Source organism: Callorhinchus milii, unplaced genomic scaffold, assembly GCF_018977255.1.
Source record: "Callorhinchus milii isolate IMCB2004 unplaced genomic scaffold, IMCB_Cmil_1.0 Scaffold12, whole genome shotgun sequence".
NCBI classification, from domain to species: Eukaryota; Metazoa; Chordata; class Chondrichthyes; order Chimaeriformes; family Callorhinchidae; genus Callorhinchus; species Callorhinchus milii.
Window position 1 is genome coordinate 18,276,907 of NW_024704753.1, and position 14,005 is coordinate 18,290,911.

A 14,005-nucleotide genomic window follows, 5' to 3' on the forward strand; every position below is an offset into this window, starting at 1 on the left:
GAGGTGCCGCTGGGTGTCGCTGTGGCGGGTCAGGCTCGGGGTGGTGGGTGGGTGGTGGTGACGGTGCCCTGCAGGTGCCGCTGGGTGTCGCTGTGGCGGGTCAGGCCGGGGTGGGGGTGGGTGGGTGGTGATGGTGCCCTGCAGGTGCCGCTGGGTGTCGCTGTGGCGGGTCAGGCCGGGGTGGGGGTGGGTGGTGGTGACGGTGCCCTGCAGGTGCCGCTGGGTGTCGCTGCAGGCCCAGGCCAGGCTCCGGGGCTGGATTGAGGCTGAGGCCGGGGTTCCTAGTGGCTTCCAGCCGGCGCTCGCGCTCGGTCACCTCACGTCACGTCACCCACCCGGTGCCAGGGCGGAGCGGCCATCTTTGGAAACGGGGCGAGGGGCAGAGAGAGAGAGAGAGGGAGAGAGGGAGAGGGAGGAAGGCCCCGGAGTCTGTCACACAGCACCACAGCAACAACATGGCCAACGTGTCCTACCACATCTCCAACCTCCTGGAGAAGATGACATCCAGCGACAAAGACTTCAGGTCAGGCCCTGAGAGGGGGGGAGGGGAGGGGGGCAAGAAGAGGGGAGGGAGGGGGTAAGAAGAGGGGGGGAGGGGGGCAAGAAGGAGGGAAGGGGGCAAGAAAAGGGGAGGGAGGGGGTAAGAAGAGGGGAGGGGAGGGGGGCAAGAAGAGGGGAGGGGAGGGGGGCAAGAAGAGGGGAAGGGGGCAAGAAGAGGGGAAGGGGGCAAGAAGAGGGGAGGGAGGGGGGCAAGAAGAGGGGAGGGAGGGGGGCAAGAAGAGGGGAGGGGAGGGGGCAAGAAGAGGGGAAGGGGGCAAGAAGAGGGGAGGGAGGGGGGCAAGAAGAGGGGAAGGGGGGCAAGAAGAGGGGAAGGGGGGCAAGAAGAGGGGAGGGGAGGGGAAACAAGAGGGGAGGGGAGGGGGGCAAGAAAAGGGGAGGGGAGACAAGAGGGAGGGAAGGGGGGCAAGAAAAGGGGAGGGGGCAAGAAGAGGGGAAGGGGGCAAGAAGAGGGGAGGGAGGGGGGCAAGAAGAGGGGAGGGGAGGGGGGGCAAGAAAAGGGGAGGGGAGGGGGCAAGAAGAGGGGAAGGGGGCAAGAAGAGGGGAGGGAGGGGGGCAAGAAGAGGGGAAGGGGGGCAAGAAGAGGGGAGTGGGGGGGCAAGAAGAGGGGAGTGGGGGGGCAAGGTGGGAGGGTGGCAAAACGTGAGGGGGGGGCAAGAAGAAGGGAGGAAAGTCTGATAAGAAGGGGGAGTGGGGGGGGGGGGGAGTGGGAGGAGGGGGGAGAGAAGAGACAGAGAGAAATATATTTAGTAATTTTTACTTCCAGTCAACGTTAAAGCCAAGTTTGGTTTTTTTTGTTAATGATAATCCTCACATTCGACGCAGCGCCTCATCGCGGCTTCGAGACGTCTCAAAGCGCTTCACAGGATACACTGTAAAGGGAATTGACTGTATGTTTTGGGGGCCAAACGCGGCGGCCAATCGCGTCCCCACAAACAGCCGGGGATTGAGTGACCAAATTTTTATTAATCTACTGAAACGTGGAGTGACTTGTGTGCTTTTTTTTTGTGGGTGTTTTTTTTTAAAAAAAAGGCGATGTGTATGTGTGGTGGTGGGGGGGTGGGGGCGCGCGGGCGTTCTCGAGCTTTTGTTTCCTTTTTTTCATTTACAATATAAATTAAAGTCGAAGGAAATTTCAGGCCGAAGTGCTCAAAGTAAATCCGCGGCAAATCCTGATATCAGTAAAGGAATAAAATAACTACATCTTCGAGACACCTCAAAGCGCTTCTCACTGAATGTACTGTGAAGTGAATTGACTGTATATTTTCTGGGCGGAAACAAATTAATGGATTAATTAATCCATGAAGCAAACGGTTGCCGCAGAGTTAGGCAGGTGGTCCGGGGTCAGAGACTTTGCACAAACTCTGGTTTCTCTCTCTTTCCCCCTCCCCTCTGATTGCTTTGCTGCGGGGCCGCGGAGAGACGAAAAGGTGGGGGTGGGGGGACTTTGCATCTGTGCCGAGAGAGAGGTGCTTCTTTCTCTCTCTGGCACAAGCAAGTCAGCACATTGCAACTGTGAATAGGCAATAGCAACCAGCTGCTGAAATTAGGCCGGCGTCTTAGAGGGAAGGAGAGGGGGTGGGTGGCTGTTACGTCATTGATGAGGCTTCTCTTCTCACCCACCCACCCCCAAACCCAATCCCGGAGTCACTGTGCTTTACCTCCTTCAAGGTCTGTCTCAAGACCTTCCTCTGTCTCCCTCCCAACCCGCACCCTCTCCCCTGGCTCAGTTGAGGTTGCAAACCCTCAACTCTCCGGCGACTTGGGACTTACTCCCGACGTGAAAGGCGCTACCACAATATGATTTGTTGTTATTTCCCCTACCCTCCTTTGCCCCCTTCTCCGACGGCTCTACTAATGCTGCTCTTAGTAACGTAGAGAAAGGGGAGGAAGAGCGGCCTGGCTGACATTCTGGCATATCGCAGGACTTCCCCCCCCTATTGCTCCCAACCATACCCTCGTACATATATCTATTTGACAAGGCCACAGTCAGGACTCCACTTTGTACGTCGATTGGGTTTCATCCTGCTTCGCTTGCGTTATATAGAATTGATAGCTTTATATAACATGTAAATAAATCTGTGCAAAATGTCATATGGATCTCAGATTAGGACAGAATCCTTTTCAATATGTTTTCCAATTCTGATCTCCTGATCCTTCCCCCCCCCCCCCCCCATGTCTTATGAAGAATAATAGATGGGCAGGAAGAATGTGGTGTTTATTGGGTAACCTCTTGTGACACTATTGGTGCCAAGTGCTGAGGCCACCAACTGTATTTTTGGGCCTTGCTGAGTGTCCACCTTGTTGCATAGGTTTATGGCCACCAATGACCTGATGGTGGAGCTGCAAAAAGACTCCATCAAACTGGACGATGACAGTGAGAAGAAGGTGGTGAAGATGCTTCTGAAGCTACTGGAGGACAAAAACGGAGAGGTCCAGAACCTGGCTGTCAAGTGGTAAGTGACGGCGATCACCTAAGATGTGTGCCATTGTGCACAGTTTTAGATCATGTTAGCTGGCGTGGAGAGGAGGCATTCGCTAAGGTTGTGTGTGTGTGTGTGAGAGAGAGACTGTCGAGCGAACTCGGACTTGGACTCGGCTTGATATTGCCCCTCATGCAGCTTGTCACTACTGAAGTAAGTACAGATGTGGGTGAGAGACTATGGAGATCACAGACTCATAGTATTTCATCTATTCATCCCTTTAGCTTGGGTCCGCTGGTCAGCAAGGTCAAAGAGTACCAGGTAGAGACGATTGTGGATACTCTGTGCACCAACATGCTGTCTGACAAAGAGCAACTCAGGGATATCTCCAGCATCGGACTGAAGACTGTCATTGCTGAGCTGCCTCCTGCCTCCAGTGGTAAGACCTTCCTTTGTATTCTAAAAGGTATTCTGCGCAAATTATGAGGTGGGACAGGGCCCCTGTTATGGTAAAGGATTGAGCGAGTTAGTCTCCCCATCACGTTAAAAAATGGACAGTCCTTCTCTGATAAAAGATCATTTCCGTTTCTGGTTGCTACAATGCTTTCATGTGTTGAGTCATAAATGGATGCTGTCTTTGACGGTTTTCACTCATCCACTGGAATTACTTGCTCTAATTCCTTGCTAATTTGGTGGAGCTTTCAAAGCTAAATAAGATGCATCTAATTGCTCGGAAAACATTTGTTTCCACTTGCCTTGAAGGTTGAGTTATTGACATTGACTGCCCAGTTTGGAAGGTTTCGGGCCCATTCTGGGCTGAGCCATCTGATCCAAACTGGGCTGACAGTGGGGGAGTTACATTAGTTCTCAGTGCCAGTGTGGTTCATGGAGGGGAGAGACAAAGGGACGCGATTCTATCTCTTCATTTTAACTCAGTGACGTGTTTTGCTATGTGTTTTATTCTGAGGATATCAGTTGAGGACTGGATCAGATTCAGAGATTTGTTCAAAGTAAAGCAAGATTAAGTAACTGAAACAAACTGCAAAATGTGTGTGTGTGGGGGGTAGTGGGGTGAGGATTGAAATGAACGGAAGAATATTTAGTCTGTTGCAAGAATGCCGTAGTTTCTGGTCAGCAGCTCAGAGGTATAGAATTTACTTCAAATCTCTCAAATGTTCCAGGTCTGGCATTGTCCGCCAACGTGTGTAAGAAGATCACTGGCCGGTTGACGAGCGCTATCGCCAAGCAGGAAGATGTGTCTGTTCAGCTGGAGGCGCTGGATATCCTGTCTGATATGCTGAGCAGGTAACGTGTTCTTGTGTGCTAGATTTGTCGAGGCAGAAGGGAAGTACAGTATATACACCATATTCTGTGCAGGTCCTTATCAGGAGTAATCGCACAGTTAATCAATACCAGTGTATCGGAGTTCCGCATTCTGTGTACTGCGCTTATGTTTTCCTGTAAACGCGGGGATTCTGATGCTGCTGCATGCTTCGCAAAGATTTACAAAGATTGTACAGCGTGGGAACTGGCCATTCGGCCCAACTAGTTCGTGCCGGTGTTTATACTCCAGACAAGTCTCCGCCCACTCTGGATTCTCTCCCATACCTACACAGAAGCTCCATTCCTGCACTGTATTGAGCTCCTGCTCTTGTCTGCATTGCACATGGAGAGCCTGGAGGGCCGGTCTAGCCAAGGCTGGCCTTGTGACCCCATACCATATTAACAAGGGATATGGGGCAAGGGCAGGTAATTGGAGTTGAGGTGCAGATCAGCCATGATCTTATCGAATGGCAGAACAGGCTTGAAGGGCTGAATGGTCTACTCGTGTTCCTATCCTTTAGCAGCAGATGCCTACAAGAGGCATTGTCAGAGACTAGGACATTTGATCCTTCAAGAGCCCCAGTCGTGTGAGAGCAAGTCAAGTGCAGGGAAAAACCTATTCTGCATAAACGACAGGGAATCCTGTAGGTCAGGAGGCTGTTTTTCTGATTGCTGTTTGTGTGCTACTCCAGGCTGGGGGGAACTCTGATCACATTCCATTCCTCTATCCTGAGCTGCCTATTGCCTCAGCTGTCGAGCACCAGGCTGGCTGTACGAAAGAGAGCCATCATCGCTTTGGGGCACTTGGTCATGAGCTGCAGTAGCTGTCTCTTCTCCGAGCTGATGGATCATCTCCTGGTCGAGCTTTCAAAGAACGAATCCACCTCCATGACCCGAACCTACATTCAGTGCATCGCCGCAATCAGCAGGCAGGCTGGGCATCGAGTTGGTGAGTGCGTGTGTGCCTGATCCTAACTCTGGGTGGCAAGATTGAGTGGAAAATACTATTGAATTTCCCAGTGCTGACACCACTGACCTTCATCAGTATCTCTTCTATGATGTAAATTCTGTAATGATATGAAAAATCCTCTGTAACAGACTGCTTTGTGTGAAGCCAAAGACGCCCTAGCAGGCAGCTCATTCGTGCCTGTATATGTATGACACATTTCCCCCATGGCCTCATTAATGCACTCTTGTGTTTGTGGTTACAGGAGAACATTTGGAGAAGATTATCCCACTCATTGTGAAGTACTGCAACGTGGATGATGACGAGCTCCGCGAGTACTGCTTCCAGGCCTTCGAGTCTTTTGTGAGGAGGTGAGTCTGCGAGCAGATACTATTAAAGGGCTCCTTCCCGTTCAGCTGTGAGAGGCCCACAGTCTCTCTTGCAAATGCTTTGCCAAATCTCAGACATTCAGAGTTGAGCAGCTGCTGACACGTTTTATTTGGAGAAATGTAGATTTTATTGAACACAATGTTTGGTGTTATTTTGCTCTCAAGGTGTCCAAAGGAAATGTCCTTTCACATCCCCACTGTGATCGGCCTGTGCTTAACGTACATCACCTACGACCCAAATTACAACTATGATCACGACGATGATGACGAAGATGCAATGGAGACGGACAAAGGCGAAGACGAGGAGGATCAAGGTCAGGACTCAATCTCGTTAACAACAACAAGTTACATTTGTGCCGCGCCTTTCACATCAGGAGGACGTCCCTGGACAGTCAAGGATCCGCACCCAAGCTGGTGTTTGGGATCAGAGGGGTGGAGGGTGGGGAGGGGAGGGGTAAGAGGGTGACTGAAGATGCAGTCGAAGTGAAGAATCTTGAGACGGGTCTTGAAGGAGTCAAAGGAGTTGAGATGTGTTCTTATTCTGTTAGAAATTAATATCTCGGGATATGGTATATAATTAGAGACACAATATTGTCAAGCAAGTGAGGGAAACGGGCTCCAGTTGCACCTGTTTTGTCCATGATCAGTGTCCCCCCCCCCCACCCACACACACACTAAACTTGATGTTTCTCTGGTATTCACTCCTCAGATAGTGAAGAGGAATACACCGACGACGACGACATGAGCTGGAAAGTGCGACGGGCATCCGCTAAGTGCTTGGACGCCATCATGAGCACCAGACACGAGATGCTGCAGGAGTTTTACAAGACTGTGTCCCCGGCCCTGATCAGTAGATTCAAGGAGAGGGAGGAGAATGTGAAAGCAGACATCTTTCACGCTTATGTGTCTCTTCTGAAACAGACTAAACCAGTCCAGAGCTGGCTGCAGACCGCTGATGCCCTGGAACAAGGCGGGATGCCTCTTAGGATGCTTCAGAACCAAGTGAGTATAATTCTGTAGTGACTCCACCTCTTTAGAAGATTGACGTCTCTTTTCCCTGATGCTTTTCCCCGAGGGCTAGGTGTCGGGTTCACCTGCTGACACTCCCCAAGTGGTCTTCCTTCACCTTTGAGGAAAGTCCACAGAAAGAGTAGTTAATGGCATTCGCCCAGACAGAAGGCAGCTCACATTACACCAACTCAAGACAGTAAATGAAAGAACATGGCTGTTTCACAGCTGTTCTTTCCAAACACACGCTCAGCTTCTACGACCTAAACTGAACTATTGAGGAGATGTGCCAAGCATGTTTTCCTCAAGAGAATCATTATTATTACACCAAAATCCCATTTTAATGCGGTAGTTGGGGTCCATAAAATCCATACCCACTGTTTAATACCCAAATTGGCTGCATCATTCATCTACAAAATATAGTGGCTACGCTGTATCAGTAAATCCTGTGAAACGCTTTGAGGCATCCTCCTGACGTGAAATGCAAGATTTTTGTTACAGTGGGATGTGATCGCTGGAGTTTTATGAACAAATTTTGTGGTAAGAAAGTAATTCCTGGGTCTTTCCCCATCTATTGTGTAGGTGCCCAGTATAGTTAAAGCCTTGCACAAGCAACTTAAGGAGAAGAGTATGAAGACACGACAAGGCTGTTTCAACCTGCTGACCGAATTGGCAAATGTCTTACCGGGAGGTCTGTCCGAGCACGTTCCAGCGTTAGTACCAGGTAAGAATGACGAGAAAACATTACCAATGCTGTTTTAAAGAAAAAGGTAGGTTGAAACCCATACTTGTTGAAGTTCTCTCAGGAGAAGCATTTGTGTGTTGTGCCGCAGAATAGACTGACCGACCGGCTTGTGACCACAATTGATCATACTCGTGTGGTGAATCCCTGAAATGCTAGGGTTCTGTTCCACATGTACGTGGCCAGGTAATCATTCTCTAAACCTCAGCTCTGACAGTGAGAGTTGGTACACAATACGAATATTTGGGCTGGAGCGTTAGGATCAAGTCAGATCATGTCCTGTGTTCATCAACAGAGTGTTCAAAGGTTTGTGGAAAATTAGTAAACTTCATCCTCTCTCTTCCCTCAGAGATAGAAGTAGCAACCTGCAGTTGCTTTAGTAATAGTGTCTAGGTTGGCTTATGTAGCCCAAGGGTATAGAATGGGAAGGGAAAGGCTCCTGTGGATAGCATTTGATTCTTTTGTTTGAACAAACCCATCTTCTTTCTCTCATTTTTCCCAGGCATTGTTTATTCCCTGACGGATAAATCGAGTACCTCCAACATGAAGATCGACGCACTGTCTTTCTTGCACGTCATCCTGTGCAGCCACCCACCGGAGATATTCCATCCACACATCAACACTTTGCTGCCCCCCACGGTGGCCTGCATCAGCGACCCTTTCTACAAGATCACCTCCGAAGCCTTGCTGGTAACTCAGCAACTTGTGGAGGTCATCCGTCCGCTGGACAAGCCTTGTTCGTTCGACGCGAAGCCTTACGTGAAAGATCTGTTCAGCAGCACTCTGAAGAGGCTGAAAGCGGCAGACATTGACCAGGAGGTGAAGGAACGAGCTATAGCCTGTATGGGGCAGATCATCTGTAATCTCGGAGACAGTCTCGGTGCTGACCTGAATCCCACTTTGCAGATTTTCCTCGAGCGACTAAAAAACGAGATCACAAGACTGACCACCGTCAAGACGCTGACCCTGATTGCGAGTTCTCCCTTAAAGATCGACCTGCGCCCCATTCTCGGCGAGGGTGTCCCTATCCTAGCCTCCTTCCTGCGGAAGAACCAGCGGGCATTGAAGCTCAGCACCCTGGCTGCTCTGGACATCCTCATCAAAAACTACAGCGACAGCCTTAAACCAACGATGATCGAGTCGGTCTTAATGGAGCTTCCGTCTCTGATCGGGGAGAGCGACATGCATGTCTCGCAGATGGCCATCACCTTCCTGACCTCACTGGCCAAAGTCTACCCTTCGTCTGTCTCTAAGATCGGTGGCTCCATCCTGACTGAACTATTTAATCTCGTCCGTTCGCCACTGCTCCAGGGAGGGGCACTAAACGCCATATTGGACTTTTTCCAGGCTTTGGTGGTGTCTAAGACTGCAAACATGGGCTACATGGAGCTGCTCAAGCAACTGACGGGAACTATCTACTCATCGACTCAAGCAGGAGGCGCGGTGGTCTTGCACAAGCAAGCCTATTATTCTGTGGCCAAATGCGTGGCTGCACTCACCTCGGCTAGCCCAAAGGACGCCAGCACTGTGGTCAATCAGTTCGTCCAAGACGTGAAGAACCCCAAGTCATCCGATTCAGTCCGTTTGCTGGCTCTGCTCTCTTTAGCCGAGATAGGCCGCACCATGAATTTGAGCGCACAGAAGGAACTCAAGGTGGTCATCCTAGAGGCCTTTTCGTCACCCAGCGAGGAGGTCAAATCAGCCGCCTCCTACGCACTGGGGAACATCAGTGTCGGGAACCTCAATGAGTACCTGCCTTTCATGCTCAAGGAGATCGGCAGCCAGCCCAAACGACAGTATCTGCTGCTGCACTCACTCAAAGAGGTCATCAGCTCCTCTTCGGCAGATGGCTTGAAACCCCATGTACAAGACATCTGGGCCTTGCTGTTTAAACACTGCGAGTGCACTGAGGAAGGGACCCGGAACGTGGTGGCCGAGTGTCTGGGCAAATTAACCCTCATAGACCCTACCCACCTCCTGCCCAGGCTGAAGAAGCAGCTCACGTCAGGTAAATACGGCAACTTTCTATCATCTGAGCTCGTAAATGAGAATGGATACCACCCATAAATAATAATAATAATCTGTATTTTGTGGGCAAAATGCAGCAGCCAATTTGCACACAGCAGCGTGCCACAAACAGTTGTGGATTGAATGACCAGATTATTATTTTTTTTGAAGGGATTAAGGATTACAACTTTCAGAAGAGCAGTAAGTGGGTGGGGTGGCGAGCGGAAGATAAATACGAACAGAATAAAAAACAAGCTCAATGTACAATATCTCTGTGGCAGCCAGTAACCATTGCTTTCTGATTACTGCTTCTTCCCCCCTCCCCATTGGGGGGGGACATCTGGACTCTCAGTGATGCTAATCCTGACCCAACTGTCCAGCGCCTTGGGACGTCCTCCCGACGTGAAAGGCGCTCTATAAATGAAATCTTGTTGTTGTTGTAATACCTGTTGGCACCCTAGTGAGTCAGGAACTTCATATGTGATGGATTGAGAACCCAATCCAACACCCCACCTGCCCATACCACACAGGCACAAAGGCTTTTGGTGGGAGTGTGTGACACAGACTGCTGTATGTGTGGGACAGGTAATAAATGCAGTGATATATCAGTTTATTTCAAGATACTCAGTTCACTGTTTGAAACTTTTTTTTCCCCAAGGTTCAGCATTTGCACGGAGCACAGTGGTGACAGCTGTCAAGTTTACGATTTCAGACAATCCCCAGGCCATCGACCCACTGCTGAAAGCTTGTATAGGTGAGTCTCCCCAATAAGCCCTTCGTTCTCTAAAGGTACCCCTTTTTCTCCTGCGGGGTCTGACTCCTCCTGTGGTACTGTCCAATTCTCAAACTCTCTCCCTCAATCCTTCTGCCTTGCCCCCTCTCTCCCTCCTTTTAAATCCACCCTAAAGACCTTTTTGATCGTGCTTACGGTCACCTCCCCCTCCCCCCCCCCCCCCCCCCCGGCTCGGTGTCAGACCCCGACACTGTCAAGAGCTCCGGGACAGTACCCCGCATGAAGAGCGCTACATTAATACAAGTTGTTATTGACTCGGAGTGTTTGCTGTATTAACGTTTGGTTCTGTTGGCACACTCACTTTGCAGGAGACTTCTTACAAACTCTGGAGGACCCAGACCTCAATGTTAGGCGTGTCGCTTTGGTGATGTTTAACTGTGCGGCTCACAACAAACCTTCGCTGATCAGGGACCTGCTGGAGACTGTTCTCCCTCATCTGTACAATGAAACCAAGATCAGAAAGGAGCTCATCAGAGAGGCAAGAGCCCATCTCTCCACTGAGGGGAGATTTTGAACATTCCGTGAAATTGCTTTTCATTGACTCCCAATGTGTTAAATGTGATAAATAGCAAAATTGGGACTTTTTCTGGGATACTGCCGCGCGCAATTGGCTGCCGCGTTCGCCCACAAATAGTCAATCCACTTTACAGTATATTCTCTGAAGCGCTTTGAGACGTTTCAACGATGTGATAAGGCGCTATGTCAAATGCAAGGATTATTATTAATTGATTGAGTGAAACAAATGACAGATTGAATCTGTCTGAATCTTGTTTAGCTTCAATGGGCATCGCTCCACTGCTTAAACTCATCCCATCCGATTTATTTCTTACAGTGACGTTTTGTATCATTTTCCCCAGTGTTAACACAGAGCTCGCAATTTCTTTCCAGGTGGAAATGGGACCTTTCAAGCACACAGTAGACGACGGGCTTGACATTAGGAAAGCCGCCTTTGAATGCATGTACACACTGTTGGACAGCTGCCTCGACAGGCTGGACATCTTTGAGTTCCTGAACCATGTGGAAGATGGCCTGAAGGACCACTACGATATCAAGGTGAATTGGGAATTGTTTCAGTCCAGGTAAAACTGGCACTCTGGTCTCTTTGGCTCAGTACAATCCATTCTCCTCTTATCATCCATCCTCCCTCATCCACCTCTACGGGACTGTGCTCTCCCGGTTCCAGTCCTTTGTGACCCACAGGTGTGCACCAGTGACAGCCTGTGCATCTCCTCTCTGTATGAACCTGTGAAATTAGTAATAAATAAATGGGTAATTTATTTACTGGAGTTATGTTCACTCAGAACCGGTTTAATACTGTGCTAAACTTCTCTCTTCAGATCCCTTATTGTCCAGAGAGAGGACACTTCTCCCATCTGCCTCAACACATCAGTGGCTTAACATTAGATTTATTGTTGTGAGATGTATTAAACTATTGGTCTATCCTTCACCAATAGCGGGTGTGAATTTGGTTTCCTGGTTACTGTTCTAACCTCTCTTTCTTGCTGTCTTGCAGATGCTAACATTTATTATGCTCGCTCGCTTGTCGACTGTTAGCCCCAGTGCAGTGCTTCAGAGACTGGACCGGCTGGTGGAACCACTTCGTGCAACCTGCACCACAAAGGTGAGCATTGTTAGTGAGGCCCACCCCACCATCAGCAGTCAATCCTTCAGCCTCTCTGCCCCCCGCCCCCCCCCCCCCCCCCTCACCCTTTGGAACTCCATCTCACATTCCCTTCACCTCGTCCCCTCCATTGCTTCCTCCGAGGCACATCTCAAGACCCTCCTCTTCGGCCGGGCCTTCAGTCACCCTCTTACTCCTCACTTGATCCCGACCCCCAGCTCGAGTCCAAATCCCTGACTGTTCTGCACCTCGGCACGTGCTCCCGACGTGAAAGGCGCTGTGTAGATGTCATTTGTTGTTATGTAAGCTTTGTCAGCCGACAGGGTTAGAAATATGGTCTGCCCTACAGAGGGGATTAATCATGTGGTGCTCTTTCCAGGTGAAGGCCAACTCTGTGAAGCAGGAGTTTGAGAAACAGGACGAACTGAAGCGCTCGGCTATGAGAGCAGTAGCGGCTCTCCTCACCATCCCGGAGGCTGAGAAGAGTGCTCTGATGGCAGAATTTCAGTCACAGATCCGATCCAACCCCGAAATGTCAGCCATTTTTGAAAGTATTCAGAAGGACACCACCTCAACCAGTAGTACAGAAACAATGGACCTCAGTTAAAAAAAAAACAAGTAAAGCAAAAAGGATCTGAACAAGATGCCTTGGCTTCCTACCTAACTCCTGTGTGAAATGTTATTTATATCTTACCCCTTTTTGTGTGTTTTTGCAGTATATATTTACCTCATTTCAATGCTCTCTCTGGTATGATGGGCTGGCCAGTTCAGTGCTGCCTTTGCATGAGTTTATTTCTGGATGTAGTGTTGAGTCGAAATACAAGTCAACCCCCCCCGCCACCCCCGCGTTCCTGCACACAACCTGCTACATAGTTAAGAATTTCAGAACTCTTATAGGATGGGAGGAATGGCTACGAGTAAATAGAGTGAAAATCTATTCAAATTTCGCCCAAAAAATACAGTCAATTCACTTTACAGTGTATCCGGGGAAGTCCTTTGAGACGTCTCGAAGAGGGTGATAAGGTGCCGTGTGAAATGCGAGGATTATTAATTATTAAATTTCCATTTGGGTTTTGTGCTGAACGAGATTCTGAATTCTCAGTCACTCACGTTCATAGTATAAGCCTTGCATTTGATAGGATTATTATTATCAACATGAAACACTGAGGATTTAAAAAAATGTACATCAAATGCCCAGTATATTTCAGAGCTGTAAACCCTCACTTCCCCCTTGGTTGCTGTGTGTATGTGACCTGCGGCACAGGCAGGTAGGGCAACAGTTGGTATTGACTGTCCAGTCAGCAACCATCCAATCTTATTCAGCACAAAACCAACCCACATGGAAATTTGAATAGATTTTCAATTGGTTTATGATTGATGCTAAATCACTCTCCCTTTTACTGAGAGCCAGTCGATGTTCATGAAGTCGAGGCAGCAAGACCTGGCACTGCTCTCCTCTAGCTATGGTGACAGGATAGTCAGCCAAATTGCAGCCATTAGATCTCCACGCTTTCCTGGGCTGGTAGGGGGTTGTAACTGAAGCAAAGCTTGCTCACCACATCTCTAACCCAACACAGATGGAGTGATTAATCTACAGTACTATGTTTATTTTTGGACCAGACTTGACAATTACAAGTGAATGTGTGATCAGTCTTCCCACGAGGATGATATAAGCCTCAACTCCACAGCAGTCAAACACCCAAATGGTTGGAGGAAATGAACTCAAATTGAGTACATGGGAAATCCAACTGCTGCCCTTCTAGATTGTGCGGTATAAAGCCATTGTAACCAGACTATTGGTTTCTCTATTGATGAAAGAGTGGTTTTAAGGTGATTTATCAGTCCCATGAGCAGACTAGGACAATGGAAAGCTAAATTCCTTCCACTCTGCAAATCGGGCTACACAACTGACTTGAACAAAGTGCCAATAAATAAAAAAAATGCTTCCATTTGGTATAGCTTCTTATGTTAAAAAAAACTGAAAGCAACATGTTAGTGGAAGACAATTACAGGCAGAACTTATGCTTTATACCATTGATGATACACCTTACTGTCAATTTCCCAAATCCCCCCCCCCCCAAAAAAAAAAGCTGTGAAAGTATATCACTATAATAATGCACTGTTAGATTCAGGATTCTGAGATGGGATTTATAGTCGAGCAGGTTCCAACCTCAAGAAGCCACTATATTTGCAAA

At 49.0% G+C, this 14,005-nt stretch overlaps 1 protein-coding gene across 1 annotated transcript; it reads left to right on the plus strand.

Annotated features, from left to right (window-relative positions):
* The first annotated feature begins 438 nt into the window (after nucleotides 1-438).
* On the plus strand, nucleotides 439-12,474 carry cand2 (cullin-associated and neddylation-dissociated 2 (putative)). Its single transcript, XM_042339801.1, has 15 exons — nucleotides 439-523; nucleotides 2,871-3,014; nucleotides 3,266-3,420; nucleotides 4,163-4,286; nucleotides 4,997-5,253; nucleotides 5,516-5,621; nucleotides 5,805-5,953; nucleotides 6,349-6,641; nucleotides 7,230-7,371; nucleotides 7,892-9,397; nucleotides 10,055-10,150; nucleotides 10,498-10,667; nucleotides 11,078-11,242; nucleotides 11,703-11,810; nucleotides 12,190-12,474. The coding sequence occupies exons 1-15, from the start codon at nucleotides 456-458 to the stop codon at nucleotides 12,415-12,417; spliced, it is 3,711 nt and encodes a 1,236-aa protein (XP_042195735.1). The 5' UTR covers nucleotides 439-455; the 3' UTR covers nucleotides 12,418-12,474.
* Nucleotides 12,475-14,005: the final 1,531 nt, after the last annotated feature.

Bases quoted from the DNA above. Each gene is read 5' to 3' on its own strand.
- cand2 (XM_042339801.1), top strand. From the start codon at position 456: ATGGCCAACGTGTCCTACCACATCTCCAACCTCCTGGAGAAGATGACA. The intron at 6,642-7,229 runs GTGAGTATAATT...TCTATTGTGTAG, and splicing joins TTAGGATGCTTCAGAACCAA to GTGCCCAGTATAGTTAAAGC. The intron at 7,372-7,891 runs GTAAGAATGACG...CATTTTTCCCAG, and splicing joins CGTTCCAGCGTTAGTACCAG to GCATTGTTTATTCCCTGACG.